Genomic DNA, 23,710 nt, shown 5'->3' on the forward strand with positions numbered 1-23,710 from the left:
TACCAGCGTCTTCACATGCTGCTGGTCATGGCGGCGGCTGCAGTGTCTCCCTGCCTCAGCCTTCTGCTTCCCAGAATTCTCCTCTCTCCTTGTCCCACCTACTTCCTGCCTGGCCACTGGCCAACCAGTGTTTTATTTATTGACCAATCAGAGCAATTTGACATATAGACCGTCCCACAGCAGAGGAGAGAGACCGGAAGATGATGAGGTTGCCTTGTTTGGGACTTTGGTTCACCTTACAGGGTTTCTTTGGATGCCTACACCTCTGCTTTTAGGAGGTGGTGGGGTGGAGTCACTGGTTTTTGTTTTTTGAGATAGATCTTGTAATATAGCCCAGGCTGGACCAATTACAGGCAAGTGCTAGAACTGACATTCCAAAGGAAGCCACTGGAAGGCTAACTGGGACCTTCACTTCTTTTAGACATTCTTGGATTTACCAAATTTATTCTTTTAGTTTTTGACTCCCTTTTCCTTACAGAACAATCCTGTGACTGGCAACTTTTCACCAGCCAATCCATGTGTATCCAGATCCTGAGGAAAACAAGGTAATGCTTCTAGATTTGGAGGAACTGCTTGCTTAGCCTAGAATTCTCTATCAAATAACGGTGAGAATAAGGTAAAGGCACGTGTGAACACGTTCCTTAGGATGCTCACCAACTTCTTTTTTTTTTTTTTTTTTTTTTGGTTTTTCGAGACAGGGTTTCTCTGTGTAGCTTTGCGCCTTTCCTGGGACTCACTTGGTAGTCCAGGCTGGCCTCGAACTCACAGAGATCCGCCTGGCTCTGCCTCCCAAGTGCTGGGATTAAAGGCGTGCGCCACCAACGCCCGGCAACTCACCAACTTCTTAAGAAGTCGTGTTCTTAGGAAGTGCTTTGGGGGTGTGCTGCAGCCCAGCTGAAGGAGCATGCCTGAAAGAGGAAGGGGCAGAGTACAGGAGACGCATCTCATTCAGGGCATGAGCAATAACCATCAGGACCGACATGACAGGTCAGGGATCCCAGCACCTGGAGAGCCGAGGGAATCCTCAGGCCAGACTGGGCTGTAGAGTGAGACCCCCACCTCAAACAACAACAACAACAACAACAAAAACCAAAACAAAACAAAACAAAAAACAAACACTTCTTTGTGTTTTGTCTAACTGGTGGACAAAGGCATGGAAGAGGAGTGTTAGCCTAAACCTCCGTTTGTATCCCAGAATTTATTGTTCAGCATGAATTTTCTGTTTTTAAGATTGATTTTTATTGTTTAAAATGCAGTGTGTTTGCGTTGTACACACCTGTGTAAGGGAATGTGCACACGAGTGCTGGTGTTCACCAGAGGCTAGAGGCATTGAATCCCCCCCCAGGGGGCGGGTGGCTAGAGTTACAGGTGGTTGTAGCCACCTGGCATGGTGGTAGGAACTGAACCTGAGTCCCCTGAAGGGAAGTTCTAACTGCTAAGCCATCTCTAGCTCCCAGGAGGAGTTTTGATGCACGTAAGAAGGAACATGAAACACAAGACTGCTCAAAGTGATGATGACATTAAGAATGTGCTCAGTTCTGAGAATAAAGTTTATAATTTAAAAGAAAAAACAAGTCAGAGGAGATGGCTTAGTTGTTAAATTGCTACATGTGCAAGCATGATGACCCCAGTTCAATCCCCAGATCCCAGCCAAGGAAAATCAATCAAGGAGGCTGGAGAGATGCCTGGCTGGTTAAGAGCACTTGGGGCCGGAGTTCAGCATTTAGCACCCACATTGAGTGCCTCACAACTGCTTAGAACTTGAAATCCAAGGGATCTTATGTCTTCTCCTTCTTCTCCTTCTCCTTCTCCTTCTTCTTCTTCTTCTTGCTTTTCAAAACAGGATTTCTCTCTGTAGCTCTGGCTGTCCTGGAACTCTCTCTGTAGACCAGGCTGGCCTCAAACTCACAAAGATCTGCCTGGCTCTGTCTCCCGAGTGCCGGGATTAAAGGCGTGCGCTGCTGCTGCCGCTGCCGCCGCCGCCGCCGCCGCCGCTGCCGCCGCCGCCGCCGCCACCACCACCACCACCACCTGACCTTTGTGCCCTTTCTTCCACAGACACCTGTACTCAAGTGGCACACATACACACACAGATACACACATACAAACAGACAGATGCAGATGTACACATACAGACACACAAAGATAGGCATACACACACAGATACAGATGGACACACACACAGATACGCACATACAAACAGACAGATGCAGATGTACACATACAGACACACAAAGATAGACATACACACACAGATACAGATGGACACACACACAGATACACACATACAAACAGACAGATGCAGATGTACACATACAGACACACAAAGATAGACATACACACACAGATACAGATGGACACACACAGATACGCACATACAGACACACACACACAGATGTACACATATAGATACACACAGAGCTAGACATATAAACACAACACAGATGTACACACACAGACAGACACACACAGAGAGAGACACACACATAGAGACACGGAGAGAAAGACATACACAGATAGACACACACAGAGACATACATACACAGACACAGACACACACACACACACACTAGTTAAAGCAACCAGAAATTTAAGGAAAGAAGTGACAGGGCCCCAAAGGCTGAACCTGCAGGTTCACTGAATTTGACAGGCCAGCAGAGACCGCTGCCCCCTCCCTTTCCTGAGCAGGAGATTCCATCAGGGAAAGATATCCTGAAGGATCCTGCCTGCCCTCAAGGCTTGTCCTCTCCTTGCCTCATTCTCGAGCATTAGACAGAATTCCCAGGTGTAAGGAAAACCCCTGGGCTGTGAGCTGGAGCAGTGGGCACCTGAAGCACATAAGGCGGTATCCTCAGTGGAGACACTCACCCCTGCACAGGGGCTACTCAGGCTGACCAGCTGCAGGGACCCTGGATGCTGAACTCAACCAGGAAAAATGCTTTGTGAGTTTGGTTTTTGTTTGAAACAGGATCTCACCATGTAGCCCTTCCTGCCCTGGAACTTGCTATGTAGACCAGGAAGATTTTTTGTTTTGGGTTTGTTTGGCTTTGGTTTTTTGAGACAGGGTTTCTCTGTGTAACAGCCCTGGCTGTCCTGGACTTTTCTTTGTAGACCAGGCTGGCCTTGAACTCACAGAGATCCGCCTGGCTCTGCCTCCCAAGTACTGGGATTAAAGGCGTGCACCACCACACCTGCTCTGGTATTTATGCAAACAGAAACTTCATAGATCAGTTTTCCTTTCGTGGACTATGAGCAACTAGAAAGTAGATTTCTGAGAGCTTTAGATGCATGCAGTATGTCACCAGATAGGGCTGGGATGGAGTCCTGGTTAGGTTTCTGTGATAAACCCCAGGACCAAAACCACGTGGGGAGGAAAGGGTGTACTTCATCTCACATCTCTCAGGTCACATTCCATCACCGAAGGGAGTCAGGGCAGGAACTGAAGTGGAGGCCAGGGAGGAACGCTGCTCACTGGCTTGCTCCCCATGGCTTGCCCAGCCTGCTTTCTTCTGGAACTCAGGCTCACCTGCCCAGGGGTACCACAGGGGTACCACAGGGGTACCACAGCCCACAGTGGGCTGGGCCCTGCCATATCAGTCTTTACTTAAGAGATGCCCTAGGCAATCCGATAGGTAGAGGCATTTTCTTAGCCGAGGTTCTTCTTCCCAGATAACTCTAGCTTGTGTCAAATTGACACAAAACCAACCAGGGACCCGAGGCCACGAGGTATTTGGAGGAGGCACATGGCCCTCTGCTGAGACGGAAGTGCAGACAGTTCTTGGGCACAGGTTTCCTTCCTGGAGGTTTACCGCTAACTGGATTGCAGGATCAAATGGTGTCCTGAGATATTTGACTACACTGTGTAAAGATCTGCCACTGTGATTGGGTTCATACAAAGACAAACGGCCAATAGCGAGGCAGGAGGTGTAGGCGGGACGTCCAGACAGAGCGCTCTGAGAAGAAGAACGGGGGAGGAGCCAGCCTATGCAGAGGAAGGAGAACATTCAGGAGAGGTAAAACCCAATAGCCACATGGCAACAGGCAGCTTAATAGAACTGGGTTAATTTAAGTTATAAGAGCTAGTTAGAAACAAGCTTAAGCTAAGGCTGAGCTTTTATAATCAATAAGAAATCTCTGTGTCATTATTTGGGAGCTGGTGGGACAGAGAAACACTTGTTATAAAATGGTACTTTGTTTGCTTTTTTTTTTTTTTTTTTTGATTGTTTGTTTGTTTTTGTTTTTTGGACAAAGTCTCACTGTGGAGCCATGGCTGAACTACATGTAGACTAAACCAGGCTGGCCTTGAACTTCCTCCTGCACCAGCTCCCCAGGGCTGGGTTACAGGTGTGTGCCACTGTGCCTGGCCTTCATTTCTAGAGTTCTGTCTGAGCATTATCCCCAGGCCTTTCAAATGATATTTTCCTTTTTCTAGGGATTAAACAGGCTCACATAAGGCAAGTCTCTGCCACACAGCTGTTTCCCAGCCCTGTGTTTTTAGCATTTTGAGGAACCTTCATACTATTTTCCATAATGGTTATACTAATTTGTATTCTCAACAAGAATGTATGAGCATTCCCTTTCCCCTCATCCTCTCAAGCATTTGTTTGTTTGTTTTGTTTTGTTATCACTTACTTTATAGTGCCAGGCTGGCCTCAAACTTGTGGGCAGTCAGCCTTCCTGCCTCAGCCTCTTGGGTGATAGGATTACAAGTATGAGCCACCAAATCTAATTCCATTTTTTAAAAAAAATATGTTTTTTTATTTGTGTGTGTATGTGTGTGTGTGTGTGTGTGTGTGTGTGTGTGTGTGTGTGTGTGTGTTGTTGGGAAGCTCTGCTCAGGCCCCTCTCCTCCCATTCCAGACCCTGCCCCTCAGAAAGCCTGTCAAGGGTCGGCTCCTCCCCCAGAGATGCTCAAGACCATGCCTACAGAGTACTTAAGACACAGTCCCTGTACCTGCCATGGGATTTCTCTCCTGCTCTCTTCCCCTGAGAATCACCCAGGGTGCTTTGCTCATTAAACCTGGCCTTTTACTCGGCCTGATCTGTATTGCATCGGCAGAGAAACCCAATATTGGGTATGGAAACCTTTCACATAGATGTGTGTGCATGTGAATGGAAGCAAAAGTCAACTGTGAATGTCGATTGATTCCTAGAATTTGTTCACCTCATGTTAGACAGGGTCCCTCACCAGGACTAGGGCTTGGGTGATTAAATTAGACTGGTTGTGGGGATCCTTAGGGATCCCCCTCATCAGCTCCCCAGGGATTGCAGGCATCACCACCACTCCAGACTTTTCTTCTATCTGATGGGTAGGTTTTTTTTTTTTTTTTAGGCAAGGTCTCACTTTGTAATGCAGACTTACATAGACCTCCCTACATAGCCCAGGCTGGTTTCAAAGTCTTGATCCTCCTGCCTCAGCCTCTCAATGCCGGGTTACACATACATGCCACTGTGCTCAATATTTTCCTCACTTTCTTTGTTCTAAACATTAAACATGGGGCTTCTGTAAGGGCCAAAGGTAACTGCAAACCCCACCTGACCAAGGACACATAACTTCCTGGGATGCTGGGGGCTGCTGTTCACGTGAGGGAACAAGTCACGTGTTTTACTTCAATAAACAAGGTTGTTTGCCCCAGCTACACAGGAAGGATGTGCTTGATGACATGTAGGTAGGAGATACTAGGCAGGAATTACGTCAGGCTGTATGCTTGCCCCCATTGGATGAAGGCAGAAAGTGCATAGGTTTGACCTTTGTAGGCACCTGACTGACCTAATTTGGTGCCATTTTTTAGGAGTCCCAGGTTTTGACCTGGCCAGTGTCCATCTTCCTGGCCAGTACTAAATAAACCTTGTCTTAATTGGACAGCCCATGGATTTGGTCTTTCTCTTCATGACTTTCAGGTTCACCATTTCTTCCATGCTGGCACGTGCCCAGTGACACAGCCCCTGGGACCCTGTCCCACTTTTTTTGGCAACTTGCTGTCGTGTGTAGAAACCTGTGATTTGTTCATGCTGGGTTAGTGCCTGCTACATTACTACATTCATTTACCCATCGTAACTTGTGTGTGTGTGTGTGGAGTCTTTAAGTTTTTCTATAGACATCATGTCCTTGGCACGCAAAATATACTTCTTCTTTTCCCGTTTGGGTGCCCTTATTTCTTTCGCTTGCCTAACTGGTCTGGCTAGACCACCCAGTACTATGCTGAATTAAAGTTGTGGAAGTAGCCAGCTTTTTATTCCAGATCTCAGAGCTTTCCCTTCCTCTGGCCCCTGTTTTGTATACTACCTGTGGGTTTGCACTGTGCAGCCTTTACTGTAGGCCGCAAAGTTACAAAGTTCATCCCTTCTCTACCCAATTTGCTTTCGTCAAAGTAGTGTCTTTTGAAGTGACCAGATGATGTTGTGGGATAATCTTTTTGTACACTGTGAAGATGTGTCTGTTTTACCTCATCTGCCTAAGGCACCTTCTGATTGGTTTAATAAAAAGCCAAACAGCCAATAGGTAGGCAGGAGAGAATAGGCGGGACTTTTAGGCAGAGCCTAGTTAGGAACTCTGGGAAGAATCTGAGAGGCAGGGGATTAGCCAGCTAGATGAGGAGGAGGTCGGAGGTAACAAGCCATGTGGCAGAATGTAGATTAACATAAATGGATTAATTTAAGTTTTAAGAGCTAGTTGGGATTAAGTTTAGGCTAGAGCCAAGCTTTCATAATTAAACAACAACAAAAAATGTCTGACTTCTTCCACCTCTAGCTGGCAAATCCCCTGCTTCTCAGATTATGTTATGTTATGTTATATTCTATTATATAATATATATTATATGTATTATATTATATTATATTATGTTAATACCACTGAGTAAAAATATGACCACTAATACAATTTTGAGCCACATTTGAAGCAAGCTTTATTAAATACTGGCCAGGATGATGGACACTGGCTAAGTGCATCTCCAGGTTTTCCAGAGAATGGCTGTGATTTATGTTAGTCAGGTCCTTTTAAAGGCAAAACTCACAAGGCTATGTACTTTCTGCCTTTCTCCAATTGGGGGCAAGCATGCATCCTAACATACTTCCTGTCTGCATCTGTCTGATCGAGCACATCCTGTGTAGTTGGAGTAACCAATCTTTGTTTACAGAAGTGAACACACGTGGCTTGTTATCTAAGAGGAACAACAGCCCCAGCATTCCAGGAAGTTATCTGTCCTTGAGCAGGGCTTACAGGTTAGAGACATTTTTGTTTTATAGATCTCTTAAGCACCGTAGTTTAAATTTAAGACATAACTTTAGTCCTCACGGTTTGAAGACTGGAACCCCAAGGGAAGGGCACTCTTGGGATTAATCACGGAGTCTATTTAAGGGTCAAAGGAATTTATTTGGGGGTAAACTCACAACCACGGGAGATTTATTGTAGGGTCTGGGAAAACCGAGCTACGTCCCACACTGATGGCTTGGTCTAAGATGTCAGCATCTAGAACCATGAGGTAGCCAAGAAGCATCCATGGTCTTTAGAGTCCACGGTGGCCCTGCCCCAGGGGCAGGTACCCCAAGGTCATAGGCAGGTGCAACAGTTACAGCTGCCTCACTAGGGGCGGTGCTTCAGGGCATGGCTCAAACAGCCACCCACTACAGGGTACAGCATTCCCTGGGTGATCTAAGCCGACAGCCGTAAGTCACCGCTTCCTGGTTGCAGATACAGAGTGACCTGCTGCTGCCGGGACTGGCCTGTCACAGGACTGCGCCCTTGACCTGTGAGCCAATTAACCCCTCTCCTCTGTCAGGCCTTAAAAAAAAAAAAAGCAATAAATGTAACTAATTGAAAATCTGGAGGCAGAAGCAGGAACCAGGACAGTAGACACTGGATGAATCCAATCTGGGTTCTGCTTTTACTCGGAGCTGGGTGGGCGCTGTGTCGTGGCTTAGAAAGAAAGGTGTAGTTAGGTGTTTTGATCAGGTGACTGGCTGCTGTGAACAATGGCTCGAGGGAAGAAGTCGGGCACAGGGGAGGTCAGGTTGGAGGTGACTGTATGGGTCCACACGACAGGAGAGCAGCTGGGACCATGGGGATAAGTGGTCGGATTATAACCTTTGCATTAAAAAAACCCATGTTATTTCCTGGATGGTGGTGGCGGCGGCGGCGGCGGCGGCGGCGGCGGCGGCGGCGGCGCACGCCTTTAATCCCAGCACTGGGGGAGGCAGAGGCAGGCGGATCTCTGTGAGTTTCAGGCCAGTCTGGTCTGTAAAGCAAGTTCCAGGACAGCCAGGGCTACACAGAGAAACCCTGTTATTTTATTTTAAAAAAGTCAGGCTTACAGATAAGTCTTAAGAATACTACAGCTGCCAGGCGGTGGTGGCACATGCCTTTAATCCCAGCACTCAGGAGGCAGAGACTGGTGGATCTCTGTGAGTTCGAGGCCAGCCTGGTCTACAGAGAGAGATCCAAGACAGGCTCCAAAGCTACAGAGAAACCCTGTCTTGAAAAACCGAAAGAAAAAAAAAAAAGACAACAAAAACTACAGCAGATACCTGGAGCCCTTTCGTGTGTTAGCCCCTACCGAATAAAAAGGAGAGCATTGAGGATGTTGTGCCCAGGTTGCAAGACCCCCAAGCAAGACCACCACAGAGCCATTATCCGATGCAAGCACACAGAGGTTTTTATTAGCAAAACAAGCAAGCTTGGTCTGTGTCCAACATCGGACACAATGGGTGGAGGAAAATGGCCCCCGAGCACTCACTTGAAGGGGTTTATATAGGAAAAGTCTACATGCAGCTTGGGATTGGATGAAGGGGATTGGGGGGGGAGGGGTTGTTCTTTGAAGTTGCTGGCTGAACTACAAGCATGAGGTTGCTGATGGCTAACAGGATTCAGGGTATCCTAGAGAGATAAGTTTTTACTCCCTGTGTCCTGCTTTTGTTGAACCCAGGATATACACATTCAGATTTATTCTTCCAGTCCTACTGTCCCCTGAGTTCAACTTCTGGTCAGTTGAGTCCATTACTCCCCACATCTTGTTTTGCCAAGTCCAGGACACATAGATTTATTGTCCCAGCCTTAAGTTCGACTTCTGATCACTTCTAAAACTGCTGGTCAGCAAATACCTTTGGAGGAGGGGAGGGGAAGGGGAAGCATCTCTCAAGATGGCTACTGATTTTTCCCTTTCAGTAGACATGAGGGAGAAAACAGCCAGAGGCATCTGGAAAGCTCCAGACTGCACAGGGCCAAGAGAGAGGGTGCAGAGAGAGGGAACCAAGAGAGAGCCAAGAACTAAAAGAGCATGTGGTCAGAACGGCTGGGTTATACAGGAAAAGAAGAAGCTGGGGGAAGGAAATCGAAACTCAGGGTTGGAGAGGTTTAGGGGAGTGTGGAGAGGCGCCTGGTACTTGTGGTGCTGGGGGAGCCTGGTGGGCAGCGTCCGCATTGATATGTTAATAAGCATCTCCGTCATTTTTCCTGAGTTTCTGCAGTGTACCTAACACTTACTTATAAATATTTTGTCCCATTAGCTTCACTTTTAGCTCTTCCGTTATTTTTAGTATTATTACGTTTTTAAGTTAAAAACCTTGTTCTGTGTGTCTGTGCTGTATGTAGCGGACGTAGGTGCATGGGTCTGCTGTGGGTGTGTGGAGGCCAGAGAAGGATGTTCTCCTCTGTCTGTGGAGAGACAGGGTCTCTCACTGAACGTATCGCTATTTTTCAGTTCACAGGGTCTCTCACTGGACATATTGCTGTTTTTCGGCTGGGTGAACTGGCCAGAAAAACCCACTTGCCCCCCTGTCTCTGCCACCCTGGGATGGTAGGTAGGTGTGCAGCCACGTCCAGCGCTTTGTGTGGGTCCTGGGGAGCTGAGCTCAGCCTTCCAGTTTGCACAGGAAGCACTCATCCACTGAGCCCTCTTCTCCAGCCACTACTGTTATTATTTACTTATTTACCTATGGGAACAATTTAAGAGGCATTTGCCAACACTATCATTCACTCCTTGATACTTCAAATACATATTTCCTAAGGACAAAGGCGTTCCCTTTCATAACCAATAATATACTGACCAAAGTCAGGAATGCTGATACCAATTCAATACTATTTTCTACTTTATAATCTATATTAAAGTCTTGCTAATGATTCTGGTGATGTCCTCAACAACTTATTTGTCCGATTATGTGGTGGTGATGGACTGAGCTAGGGCCTTGTGTGTGAGAGTAGGTACTTTCCTGAGATGCGTCCCTGTCCCTTCTGGATAACATTTTGACTTCATCTAAGCTTCTCCACGACAGTTAGTTGTCTCTGCTTTAGGATCTGGAAGAATATCCTCCCAACCTCACCTCCGTTTGTGCCTGGCTGACCTGAAGAGCACAGGCTGGTTGTTTTGTGGATTGTCCTTCCTGTAGTGTTCCTGCTGTTTTGCTCTTTTCCTGTGTGTGTCTGTGTGGGTGGGGTGGGTGGGTGGTGGGTGGGGTGGGGTGGGTGGAGGTGCACACAATGCCAGACAGCTGGAAGGACATCGGACACACTGCTTTTTCACTCTCTGCCCTAGCCCTTGAGACAGAGTCTCTTACTGTAATGGTTAGTATTGTCCTTCAACTTGACAGGCTCTAGAATTCCCTAGAAAACAGCCGCTGGCCACATCTGTAAGGAGCGTTATCTTGATTAGGTGGCGTGGAAAGACCCACCATAGATGCATCTGTGACAGACAGTTCCATGGCCTTGGGTCCTGGGCCGCGCAGAAAAGAAGGCAGGAAGTTGGCTGAGCGGGACCGCTCATCTCTGCTTTCTGGCTATGGATGTAACATGAGCAGCTGTCTCAAGCTCCAGCTGCCGAGACCCCACCATAGCCGGCCACATCCTCCAGCTGTAAGTGGAGGACAGCCCTTTCCTTCCTTAAGGTGGCGCTTTGGTTGGTGTCACAACAGGAAAAGTAACTGAGACTCTCAACTCAGTCTGAGCTTCTTCAGCTAGTCCCCTTTCTGTCCCCTCTGTCTCTGTCTCTCTCACTCTCCTGAGAAGAGCTCTCAGTGTGTTGCCCAGGCTGGGCTCAAACTCCTGGACTCAAGTCCCTCCCAACTGGCTGGGACTATGGCCTGTGCACCTAACACACGTGTTATGTGGAGGTCAGAGGTTAAGCTCTTTCACACTGGGAAAGCTTTACAACCCACTGGTTCAAGTAAGAGTGGAGGCTCAAAGCACTGGGTGAGAGGGCTCTGGTCAGGCCTGTCATCCCAGCTCTTGGGAGGCGGAGGCAGGAGGATCAGAAATGCAGGCCGGCTTCACGTATGGGTGTGGGAACTGTGGTCCTCTGGGTCTGACTTGACCGTCGCCATTTTGGGACAGGAGCTGCCACCAGCCTGAAGGTGAGGCAGGAACATAAACGACATGTCAGATGGGTTGATGGACACAGACACCATGGACACTCTGGTGGAACAGGGTGTGATGCTGTAAGGAACCACCCTCCTGGAGAGAGCGACTGTCCTCACTACCCCTGCCTGCCCCTGTGGCCTCTAGAGAAAAGAAAGATGTACTTAAGGGGGTCAGGCTGTCACCCAGAGTCACCTGCCACTAACTGTACAAAACTCCCAATAAAGTGCATTCGGTCATCAAGCTGCATGTGTCCAAGTCACTCTTAGGGCTGCTGGACTGTGCCAGTTTGGAGAAGAACACTACATGCTTCTGGAAATTTCACATTCAAGCAGCAATGTCTTGAAGTATCTCTCACAGATAAATTTTATATGTTTTTCTTTAAAAAAAAATTATGTGTGAGCCAGGCAGTGGTGGTGCATACCTTTTAATCTTAGCACTCAGGAGGCAGAGGCAGGTGGATCTTTGAGTTTGGGCCTGCCTGGTCTACAGAGTGAGTTCAAGGGCAGCCAGGGCTACACAGAGAAACCCTGTCTCAAAAAAACCCAAAAACAAACAAACAAAAAATTATGTGTATGATGAGTGTGTGTCCATATGCAGGTGAGTGTGCACTCTCTTCGAGGACAGTGGCATTCAGAAACCAAGAACTTGATGGCAGGTGCCACATCCATTTTGAAGTTAGAAATGGCAGAATTTATATTGTTTGGATATGGGTATCAGAGGAGAGGAAGCCCTGTTTTCTCTAGTGTTCTAAAGATAAATCGGAACTATGTTGCTTTTCTGAAGTTGGGATTGGCAACACATGCCTATGATCCCAGAACTTGGGGACTGGGACAGGGCGATGAGGCTAGCCTTGGCTACTCAGTAGGACCCATCTCAAAAAAACTGTTTATGAAGTCTTCCTTGACACTCTCTAAAGCCAACTTTAGCCCCGGTTTTAATAATTATTATATAATTTATTCAAGCCCCAGCGATCCCCAGCCAGCACAGTTCAGGTCCTTGCCCGTGGACTCCAGCCTTAAGTAAACCCAGCTTTGAACCTCATCTCTAGCATCTACTGTTAAAGGAGTCTGGGCAAATCTCTTGGGTGTCTTGTTTCTTGTCTTCTTCATTTGGGAAATTAGGGCAGAGACAGGTTCGTCCCAGGACTGTTTCAGGGGTAAATGCTGTGAGATTGGAACCTGTGTGCAGTTGAGCCCCGCCTGCCCCAAAGGCCCCGGCGGTCAGTTAGCTTCTTTTGGCTTGCCTTGTTCACCACGTTCACCTTGTTCACCATAGACAGGCTTGCTGCAGGAGCTGGTGAAATCAGGCAGAGGACTGTCCGCACTGGGCCCGGTTGAGGTTGAGTGTGGCCCACACCGCTGCCACTCACTCCCTCAGTGTCCTCCCTACTATGTGCCCCTGGCTCCTGGTCTCAGCACCTCTCCCCGACAGCCAGCCAGCTGTCTCAGGTCCTGTCTGTTGAGTGCCGGAGCCTGATTCACCCTCTCCCTCTCTGTTCGCTCTTGAGTCGAGGGTCATTGATATTCAGCACACACTGGGAATGTACAACTCTTGTTCAATTCCATCGGCAGCCGCTTGAAATGACTGTGTAGTAAGAGCCAAAAGGGTGTATATATGAATAGATATCAATTTCTTAAGGGGTGCTATGGGAAAACAGACTCACGGACACAGGACAAGGTAGATCCAGTTGCAGAGTCCTTCCGTTTTGCTCTGAGGTGAATGGAACCAGCAGTCCGGTCTCTGACGACCACAAGAGAGAGAGGGCACCAGCCTTCTCCTCAACTTCAAGCAGTCATGTACCCAGAGAAAACCATGCCTCTCTCAGGCCAGATACCCCAAGGTCAGTGGCAGAGTGAATTCCTACAAAATTCCATTTTGCCAAACACAATTTTTTGCCTCAGTGATTTTTTTCTCTCTCTTTAAAATTGGGAACTTTTGTTGTCTTTGAACATTTTTTTCTATATTTTACACTTTTTGTAAAAAAAAATATATATTTTATTTTATATGTATGAGTGTTTTGCCTATATATATGTGTATGTGCTATGTGCATGCCTGGTACCATAAGTCAGAAGGGGGGGTCAGATCCCATAAAATTGGAGTTATAGATGGTTTTGAGCCACACGTGATTGCAGGGGTCCCCTGCAAGAGCAGCAAGCGCTTACTTAGTTCCTGAGCCATCTCTCTAGCTCTGTATTTATCCCTTTATGTAAAAAAAGACAAAAAAACAATGTAAGAGATCTGTTTTACGTGTATGTGTGTGCTGGCGTGTGTGTATGTGAGTGTGTGTGTGTGTGTGTGTGTGTGTGTATGTGTGTGCTGGCGTGTGTGTGTGTGTGTGTGTGTGTGTGTGTGTGTGTGTGTGTGCTGGCGTGTGTGTGTGTGTGTGTGTGTGTGTGTGTGTGTGTGTGTGTGTGTGTTGGCGTGTGTGTATGTGCACAACTGGCAGAGGTTAGAAAACGGCAGGCAAACTGCCGTGGGGGTGCTGGGGGGTGCTGGGAACTGAGCCAGGGTCCTCCACAAGCCCAGCAAATGCTCTTACCCACTCACGTCCCATAGTCTACAGCTTTAAAACGCTTTCCCATGTCTAATTAGCAATTGCTAACTCTGCAGTCAATTGCTTTTCTGTTTGTGGCAGAAACGAAACATACCCAACAATGGGGTGCTTTTCCCCTCTGTCTTCCCTTACCCTCCCCTTCACCCCCTTTATTCCCTCCCTCCTGTCCTCCTCCCCTTCTCTCCATCACTTTCTTTCTTGTTTGCTCTCTCTGTGCCCCTACCCCCCCCCCCCCCTTTCTTCTTTTTGAGACAGGGTTTCATGTATCAGACAAGACTGACTTTGAAGTTACTATGTAGTCAAGAGTGACTTGAACTCTTGGTTCTCCAGCTGCTCCTTCCCAAGTGGGAGGATTAGAGGTGTTTTCCACCATCCCTGGGTCTTTCTTTTTAAAGCAATTCGTGGCTGGAGAGATGTCCCAGTGGTTAAGTGCACTGGCTGTTCTTCTGGAGGAAGGACCCAGGTTTAATCCAGGTTTAAGCTACTTGGTGGATTCACAATTGTCCATAGTCCCAGGGACATCTGACGCCCTCTTCTGGCCTCCTGGAGCACTACACACACATGGTGCACAGACGCACGCGTCAGCAAGACACCCATACATATTAAAAAGGCAAAACAAAATAATCATTGCGGGCTGGAGAGAAGGCTCAGTGGTTAAGAGCACTGCCTGCTCTTCCAGAGGTCCTGAGTTCAACTCCCAGCAACCACACGGTGGCTCACAACCATCTCTAGTGGGATCTGATGCCTTCTTCTGGCATAAAGTTGTACATGCAGATAAAGCACTCATATACATAAACAATAAAATCTTTAAAAAAATAATCGTTGCTGGGCTAGGGATATAGCTAAGCTGGCTAAGTGTTAACCTAGCATGCAAGAAACCCTGGGTTCAGTCCCCAGGACCACATAAACTAGGGTAGGTGGCACACCTCCCAAAATGCTGTCAGCAAAGGCAGGAGACTCAGGTCATTCTTGAATGCATATTGAGCCTGGGATACAGGAAACCTTGTCCAAACAAACAAAACTACAAGAGAAGGAAAAGAAAACAAGTCCATTTTCTGCAGCTTTGTTTTTGTTTGTGGCTTTTTAGTGTTATTTATTTCTTTATTTGGGGTTTTGAGACAGGGTTTCTCTAGGTAGTCCTAGCTGTCCTAGCACTCACTGGCTTTGAACTCAGAGATCCTCCTGCCTCTGTCTCCCTAGTGCTGAGATTAAAGGTATGCGCCACCACCACCACCCGGCTCTCTGCAGCTTTGTTTTAACAGGGAACTTTGGAAACAATGTAAACAATGATAACGTTCATCAAGAGAGATGACTACTGTGATGCATGCCATGAACTCTTGGGAGCTATGCAGACAGACGGTGAAATATGCACCCAGTAAGTATACAGAAATATGTCTCTGAAATAACAATCAGTAACAAGAGTGTGAATGGATTGTAGACCCTGCTCGCACACCAAAGCTGGTGGGAGTTTTATCTGCTGCTGACTGTGAAGCTGGTTTTGTTGTTTTATTGAGAAAGGGTCACACTGTGTACCTTGGATGCCCTGGAGCTTACTATGTAGACCAGGCTGGCCTTGCCCTCACAGAGATCCGCCTATCCACCTGAGTGCTGGGATTGAAGGTGTTTGCTATTAGGCCTTTTTTTTCTTCTTTGAATCTCCATAAGGCTGAGATCACAGCATGTGCCACTATGCCTAACTGCTGTAGGTAAACTTCTTTTCTTTGAGCCTCTGTTGACTGTCGGGAGAAGCACCCCATGGGGTCTGAGCAGCCCCAAGCATGCCTGCAGGGTATGTCTAGGGCACAAGGCCCTGATCTCTGTTTCCCAAGTCATTTCTAGTCTGCAGTGAGCAAGGTGACCTTTCCTAAAGAGACACAGAGCAGCCTGCTTACCCATGCTGTGAATGAAGCGCCTCACCCCAAGCCTGGTGTTCCAGGATGGACCTACTGTGTGCAGGGCAGAAGTCTGGGCCGTTGTGTCTCCCAGGACTCTTGAGTGAGGGCTATCCATGCAAAGGAATGCTCGCAGGGCCTGCTGGCCTGTGAGCAGTGTACTCCTGCTTCTGCTCTGGAGTCTCATGTCAACAGTGAGGAGCCACAGCAGGAGCCCAGAGTCTGCCAGGGACCGATCTTGGTCTTTTTGTTGTTATAGAATTGGGGTTTATTAAGTTATAGATATTTTAACATTCTTTTCTGCTTTTGATATTTTTATTTATTTATTTATTTTTTGGAGGGGATTTGAGACAGCTTTTGAGATTTTTAAATGTAGATCTGTAAGCACTATGGTTCAGAAAAAGAACAGTGTTCAGAAAAAGAGACATACCCAAGAGAGCGGGTATGGACTCCTCAAAGGAGAGTCACCCCATTTTAGTATTTTATTGTGCACAGAATTGTTTTTACAATATTAAAACCAGTTATGAGGGTTTTTTGTTTGTTTGTTTGTTTTTTGTTTGTGGTTTTTCGAGACAGGATTTCTCTGAGTAACAGAATCCTGACTGTCCTGAAACTCGCTCTGTAGACCAGGCTGGCCTCAAACTCACAGAGATCCACCTGCCTCTGCCTCCCAAGTGTTGGGATTAAAGGTGCGCACCACCATACCCAGCCAGTTATGAGTCTTTAGAAGGCAAGGCTCCCAAACAGACACAAACCAAAAGAATCCATTTCCTAACTCAAATCAGGCAACCGAAATCATTCGAAGAAAGAATGCAAAGAACCCCTTACTCAAGGCTGGGAATGGTATTCAGAGTAGAGGACTTATGTGGGACCAAGACCCTGGGATCGATCTGCACTTTGCAAAGACGATCCCAAACCCCAGTTCGCACTCAGTTGAAGACTTTTGGCTAATTTCTTAGTAGGGGTCTTTCTAGAAGTTTTCTTTTTTTAAAGTAAGTAAATCTTTTTGTTATTGTTTTGTTTTGTTTTTGTTTTTCAAGACAGGGTTTCTCTGTGTAGCTTTGGTGCCTGTCCTGAAACTCACTGTGTAGACCAGGCTGGCCTCGAACTCACGGAGATCCACCTGGCTCTGCCTCCCAAGTGCTGGGATTAAAAGCGTGCACCCATCAATAATCTTAATTTACTTTATTTTCTTCTGTGTACATGAGTGCCTGTCTGTGCCTATGTATGCTGGTGCCCTTAGAGGTCAGAAGTGGGGAGTCAGATCCCCCGGATTACGGGGGATTGTGAGCCATCAGGCGGGTGCTTGAAACTGACCCTGATCTGCAAGGGCAGCCCATGCTCCAAACCTCTCAGCCGTCTCTCCAGCCTCCATGGTTTTCTAAGACCGTAGGAATGCAGTGGTTAGTACTGGCCTCAACAAGGGGCCACTGAAGGGACCTCAGCTTCTTGTGGCTCTGGCAGGGCTCAGCACCTAAAAAACCTTTCAGGACCACAAGCAGAGTTGGGTGTGTGTGAGTGTGTGTGTGTGTGTGTGTGTGTGTGTGTGCGCGCGCACGTGAGCGAGTGCTCACTCGCGCGCAGGGGGGAGGGACGACTTCCTGGGAGCTCTTTGCAGGAAATGCACCACCTCAGGTCCTGGCCAAACAGCTTGGGGGACAACAGATGGAAAGGAAATGATTCTCCCCTCCATAGCCTCCTCTCTGTCCCCTAGCCCTTAGCACATCTTCTCATCTCCCAGCTCTGACTGTTTGACATTCTATACCCCAGTGAAAACTGAAAATTCCCATGCTGGACCAGAGCATCTCTTCATGCCTCCACTGAGCCCTTGGGTCTCCCAGGCAGCTGTGGGAGTAGGAATGGGTGGGGCAGGATGCAGGGGTGGAGTGGGTGGAGCCAAGACCCACTTCCTTTCCCCCTGGGGCTCAGTCTGCCCCAGTCCTGACCAAGCCTTAGCAGGAGCTGGAGGTGCTCTCCCGGACCTGTGCCGTATCCGTTAAGCTGGTAAGACTACCCGTATGGTATAGGTGGGTGTGGGGATGCTCAGAGGATGAGGGGATGTACCTACAGTTTGAAAAGATGTGTAGGGTGATGGGAAAAGGGGGTCAAGGGCCATTGGCTGGAACAGAATGAGCGAAGGCCAGGAGGACATGGCTGCTGCTGGAGTCTGAGCCGCCAAGGCCAGGGTGGGGAGTCTCTGCCACCATCTGGTCCCTTGCTGCTTCTGATAATAGTAAAAGCAAGAATGGAAAAAAAAAAAAAACAACAACCGTTAAACCACAAGTTGGGCCTGGCAGTTGGCAGGGAAGTGGGCAGGAGGGGGTGCTGGCCAGGTTCCCTCCCCAACCCGTGTGCTCTTCCGTGACTTCCCTACATTCAGGTCCCAGCTCCCGCTCTGGAAATGGCCCTGCTTCTCCTTCTCTTTGGGGGCTTTTGGACCCAGGTGTTGAGCAGCTCAGAAGGTCTGCAGAACACAACGATGATGCAGAACACAGCGATGTTGACCACTGCCCCACATATCAAGGTCCCAACTGCTTCTGAGGCCTTGAATGTCAGCTCAACAATCTCTAGTAGGCCAGAGACAGAGGACCCTCAGGAGGCTACCCACATGTGGAGTCACACCCCACACCCACCTTTCTCAATCCCCTTTGAAACTACTGAATCGTCTTCTCTCGGGGCTCCCACGGATGCCAGCAGGAGCACCCCTGTGCCAGAGCCTACGCCCTCCCAGGAAGTTTCCAGTAAGACATCAGTGCAGCTTCCAGAAGCATCAGATGTAGCCAGTGACCCTCCTACCACCACAGCCAGTCCTGTGATAGACAATGAGACATTTCCCTCTCTAGACACCTCTGAAGGGACTAGTGCACCCCCTATCACCATGACAACAAGCTCCAAGGAGACCAGTGGACCCTCTGTGTCTACAACGGTAAGCTCCAAGTCCAGTGGTCCCCCTGTCGCCATGACGACCGGGTCTCTGGGGCTCTCCAGTGAGACTCATGGACTCCCTGCCACCATAGCAACCAGTTCTGTGGAGAGTTCTAGCGTAGCCGGTGGCACCCCAGTCTCCAACATAAAAATATCCACGATGTCTGCCCCAGGGCCCGTAACCCCCAGGAAGCCACGCCGGGAATCAAGTGGCACCTTGCTAGTGCCCATGCTTGTGGCCCTTCTACTGGCTTTGGCACTTCTGTTGCTGCTGGTGTTGTGGCGTCGGCGGCAGAATCGGAGGACTGGGGCCCTGACCCTGAACAGAGGAGGAAAGCGCAATGGGGTAGTGGATGCTTGGGCTGGGCCAGCCCGGGTTCCCGATGAAGAGGCCACAGCAGCAACCGCGTCAGGGCCAGCGGGGAACAAGGGCTCGGGGCCCCCGGAGACAGAGGGGTCGGGCCAGCGGCCCATGCTCACCACTTTCTTCAGCAGACGGAAATCTCGCCAGGGCTCTTTAGTACTGGAGGAGCTGAAGTCTGGGCCAGGTCCCAAAAAGGGGGAGGAAGAGCCACTGGTGGGCAGCGAGGATGAGGCTGTGGAAACCCCCACTTCTGATGGGCCAGAAACCAAAGACGGGGCCGCACCTCAAAGCATATGAGCAACAGTCTTCATCCGACCTGCTCCTTAAGCCTGGATTCTGCTCTCAGCATCCTCACACTCTACATTGTGAATATTTGTGAACCAAGTGCATTCACTCATTTATCCATTCATTCATTCATCCATTCTCTCCCCGCTCCCTCCTCCATGCTCCCTTTGGAACCACTTGCTGAAGAATCTCCGAGGAGATCTTAGTTGACTCACAATTTCTCCAGGGATCCCCCTTGGGATGCTGGGATCTGATAAGAAGAATGAAATAACAAACCAGAAAACTCCCTGGGATGAAACTTTGTGAAGAACTTGGCACACCCTCCCCACCTCACCCCACCTCCACCCCCACCCCCACCCCCCTACTATGCCCCCCATCCCCTCCCTCCTCCCGTAGGGGCCCCCTTCAGGACTCCCATTTGCTCAGGGGCCAGCTTAGAGCCTGGACGGGGCCATCCAGTTTGCTCTTGGGTGAACTGTGGCCTGTGACTTTCCCGGGAGCACACTGGCTTTGGGCTGCCTGGTAGCTGCTAGGGGAGGTGGCCGGAGACTGACTACGTACGGCTCCTTGGGGAAGAGATGAGAGTTTCTGGTTCTAAGAAGTCCCGGCACCTGTTGTGTCCACTCGGAGGTGCACTGTGTGTGTGCAAGATCTGACTTGGGTGATGGTGTGAGCAGTACTGGTGAGTACAGATGGTGGGTGGGAAGAGCAGGGCAAGCATTGGGAAAGTGTTACCCCAAAGTGAGGGACACGGGAGCTGCTGGGAACACAGACAGGGTGGAAACAGCGGAGAACCTAAATCTGTCTGTAGCCTCGGAAAGACTGCAAGCTTGATGGGGACTAGACTGCCAGATCCTCCCCTCAAAGGCTCCCCCCACCAACCCCCACCCACCCCATGCACACATGCAAGAAGAGGAGAGCAGTCGGCCCAGCACAGGGACCGTGCCGCCAAATCCCCGGTCTCGATGCATTTCCCCTACAGGCTCGCTTTGACTGTTTCCTCTTTCATTCCAAGGCTGAGGCCCCTCCCCTCTCTAAGGGGAGTAAGAGGGACTTAGATGAGAAGACAGGCCCGGGTGTGTGGGCACATGGATGCCAGGGACTCCCTGGGGGTCTGAGATGGAGAGAGGGGACAGACCCTAATTGTGCTGCTTCTGACACCCGCCCAGGCTGCAGCCCAAGAGGGTGTGTGGTCCAGAGGTGGTTGCTGGAGGAGATTTGCAAGAGGAAGTCGTTGAGTCAGAGGGCACAGTCCTTGAGAACAGACTGACCTACAAAAAGAGATGTGTGAGGGTGGTTGTGCGTGGCCTGGATAGGAGAGAAGGTGGGAGATGGAGGCCCAGGGGGCTCACCTGATGTATGTGGGAGAGGCGGGGGAGACAGGCATGGAAAGGGGCACAGATTAGCTGCCACCACACCGAGCTCCCTCCCTGTCTGTGGGGAAGAGGAAGGGCTGAGATGGGAACCCACGGGCCACATTGAACCCGTTTCTACTGCTCACGAGGGGCTGTGTGGACCGACTGTGACAGAGATGGCAGGAATGAGTTACAAATGTCCCTTAAAGGACAGAGCAGCTGTTGTGGTAGACTTTGCCAAGCTGAGCGCCCCGATTTCAGCTTTAGAGGATAATGTCACCAAACTGAGAAGCCAAGGGCTCTGACTCCCTCTGGTTCCAAAGTCATTTTCTGGATGTTTCTGGTTTTCAGGTTCAGGGAGGGAGGAAGGACTGAAGGGAATTTGGTGGAGGTGGGGGATGGTACCCAGCGGGACTTCGGCTCAGACAGGGTCAGAATGTTCTGAGTGCTGAAGTGAGTGATACAAGGGCACGAAAAGAAGGAGGTGTCATCCTGCTTCTGCCGCGTTTGTCCCAGGGTCTTGGCCACATCCCATTTCCCATTGGCTCCTGTGCCTGGCAGAAGCAGGTGCTCAGTGTGCATTCACATGAGTAAATGAATGACGAATGAAAGAATGAAGAAATGAGGCTTTGAAAGCTAGGAAGGGAGAAGGCATTTTTAGCACAAGACCTAGAGGATGCAAACGTATGTAAGAAGTGGAGTAGGGAACATGGGGGGGACACAGAATAGATGGATGTCCTTCAGCTTAGTGGAGGAAAAACAGTAAGCCAGCAATAGGTGTGGTAAAAACCAGAAAGAGAGGAAAAGAAGGTAAACAGAAACAGGGAAATGGAAAACAGGACAGCAGTTTCAACTCCATCAGTTATGAAATGATTGTAAGTGGCTCCTGTTCGTGACAGCCTTGGCATGTTTTCAGAAACTGTAATGACCTCAGAAATGGTTGCAGCTGATATGGAATTGGGGGGGGGGAGGCCATTAATCTGTAAATACATATGGTTCTCATTTATAATAAAAGCTACATCCCAAATGTTGAGTGTGGTCCTCTGAGAGGTGGGGAATTGAAGTGTGATTTTCGTCTTACTTTTCTGTGGTTTTCAAGTTTTACACAATGAATGTCTTCACTTTTACAGTTATGAAAAATATTGGTGAGGGGGCTGGGAAATGGCTCAGAGGACAAGGGCACTGGCTGCCCTTCCAGGGGACTCAAGTTCTGTTCCCAGCACTTAGGATGGCAGCTCACAATTGTCTGTAACTCCAGTTCCAGGAGATCCAATGCCCTCTTCTGACCTCCAAGGGCACCAGGTATACATGTGGCACATATACACACACGCAGGCAAAACATCCATACACATAACAATAAATAAATCTTAAAGAGGTAGATTGTGAAACAGATGTTTCTTAAGAGAGTGTGGAGAGGGTCAGAGTCTTGGAAAGCCTGAGCTGGCTTGAGAGTGTTGGGATGGAGGAGGTGGGCCTCTGCAGGTAGTGAGCGCCATTCTTCCTTCAGTTGCCTAGCAATGCCTCTTAGAGCGGTCCTCAGACCACTCCCTGGGCTTGCTCCCTCAGTCCTGGGTCCAGCTGCCGCTGGCTGCCACCGCTGGCTCTTCCCCCTTGGGTCCCTGCTTTCTCTGCAGGTCTCAGCATCATGTTCAGCTATTGTTTTCATGTTTTAGAGGAGGTAAGGTTTATTTGGAGTTACTGTTTGGCTTTGTTGTGAGACAGTCAGGGTCTTACCATGTAGTCCAGGTCTCTTGGAACTCACTCTCCTGTCAGCCTTCCAAGTGTTAGGAGCACAGGAGTGTTCAGCCAGGCCTGGCTCGAGTTTTATTTTATTTTGAATTGGCATGCAATAATTATTCAGTTCTATGGGGGTACATATATCATATGTGTGTGTGTGTGTGTGTGTGTGTGTGTGTGTGTATGCACAATGCATAGTAATCAAATCAATAACATGCCTGTCAACTCAGACATTTATTTGTAGCAAAACATCCAAAATCCTTCCTTCTAGTCATTTTGAAACATAAACTATGAGCCAGCCCAGCTGGCACAAACTTGGAGCTCCTAGAACTTGGGAAAGGGTACAGAGTGATCAGGAGTTTAAGATCGTACTAAGCTACATAGCAAATTTAAGGCCATCCTGAGCTATGCGAGAACCTGTCTCCAAAAACAAACTATGACCCATAGTCATGCTCATTGGGATGGTAGGACTTCCTCCTCCTGGCCACAGCTCTGTACCCTGAGCATCCTCTCTCCAGCTTCTGAGAAACTCTACTCAATAAGATTTACTTTTTTAGATTCCACATATAATTGAATATATGTGGACACACACACACACACTACTGACACAGAGTCTCAATTTAGTTGGCCAAGCTGGCCTCAAACTCTTGATCCTCCTGACTCAGCCCTTCAAGTTCTAGGATCACACACATGGTGTCTTAATTACTGTTCTATTGCTGTGAAGAGACATTGTGACCAAGGCAATTTATAAAAGAAAGTGTTTGACTGGGGGCTCACTTACAATTTCAGAAGGTAGTCCATGATCATCACGGTGGGAAGTATGGCAGCAGGCAGGGAGGCATGGTGCTGCAGTAGTAGCTGAGAGCTTACACCTTGAGACATAACCATGAAGCAGAGAGAGAGAGAGAGAGAGAGAGAGAGAGAGAGAGAGGAAGAGAACACACACAACTGGGAGTGGTGTGGTCTTTAGAAATCTCAAAGCCCACACCCAGTGACAACCCCCTCCAACAAGGTCACACCTCCTAATCCTTCCCCCAAAGTTCTACCAACTGGGGGCCAAGCATTGAACTATGTGAGCCTATGGGGACCATTCCTACTCAAACCACCATAGCTAGCTTCAGGTCACACGGTATTTTTCTGTGTCTGGCTAATTGCACTCAATGCAATGTCTCCAGACTCCTCCACTTTGTTACCAATGACAAGATTTCACTTACTAAAATAGTACTCCAACTACTGAATAGTATTCTTGAA

General features: G+C 48.6%; 1 protein-coding gene and 1 non-coding gene across 2 annotated transcripts; both read left to right on the forward strand.

The window, feature by feature from the left end:
- The first annotated feature begins 1,114 nt into the window (after positions 1–1,114).
- LOC114704443 lies at positions 1,115–1,240 on the forward strand. Its single transcript, XR_003736260.1, has one exon. It is a non-coding gene; the product is annotated as a small nucleolar RNA SNORA40 (small nucleolar RNA).
- Positions 1,241–17,692: 16,452 nt separating this feature from the next.
- On the forward strand, positions 17,693–21,749 carry Spn (sialophorin). The gene is made up of 2 exons (XM_028885690.2): positions 17,693–17,797; positions 18,174–21,749. Exon 2 carries the CDS (start codon positions 18,195–18,197, stop codon positions 19,377–19,379), a length of 1,185 nt encoding a protein of 394 aa, XP_028741523.1. The 5' UTR covers positions 17,693–17,797; positions 18,174–18,194; the 3' UTR covers positions 19,380–21,749.
- The last annotated feature ends 1,961 nt before the right edge of the window (positions 21,750–23,710 follow it).

Source organism: Peromyscus leucopus, chromosome 1 (genome assembly GCF_004664715.2).
Source record: "Peromyscus leucopus breed LL Stock chromosome 1, UCI_PerLeu_2.1, whole genome shotgun sequence".
In the NCBI taxonomy this organism is placed as follows: domain Eukaryota; kingdom Metazoa; phylum Chordata; class Mammalia; order Rodentia; family Cricetidae; genus Peromyscus; species Peromyscus leucopus.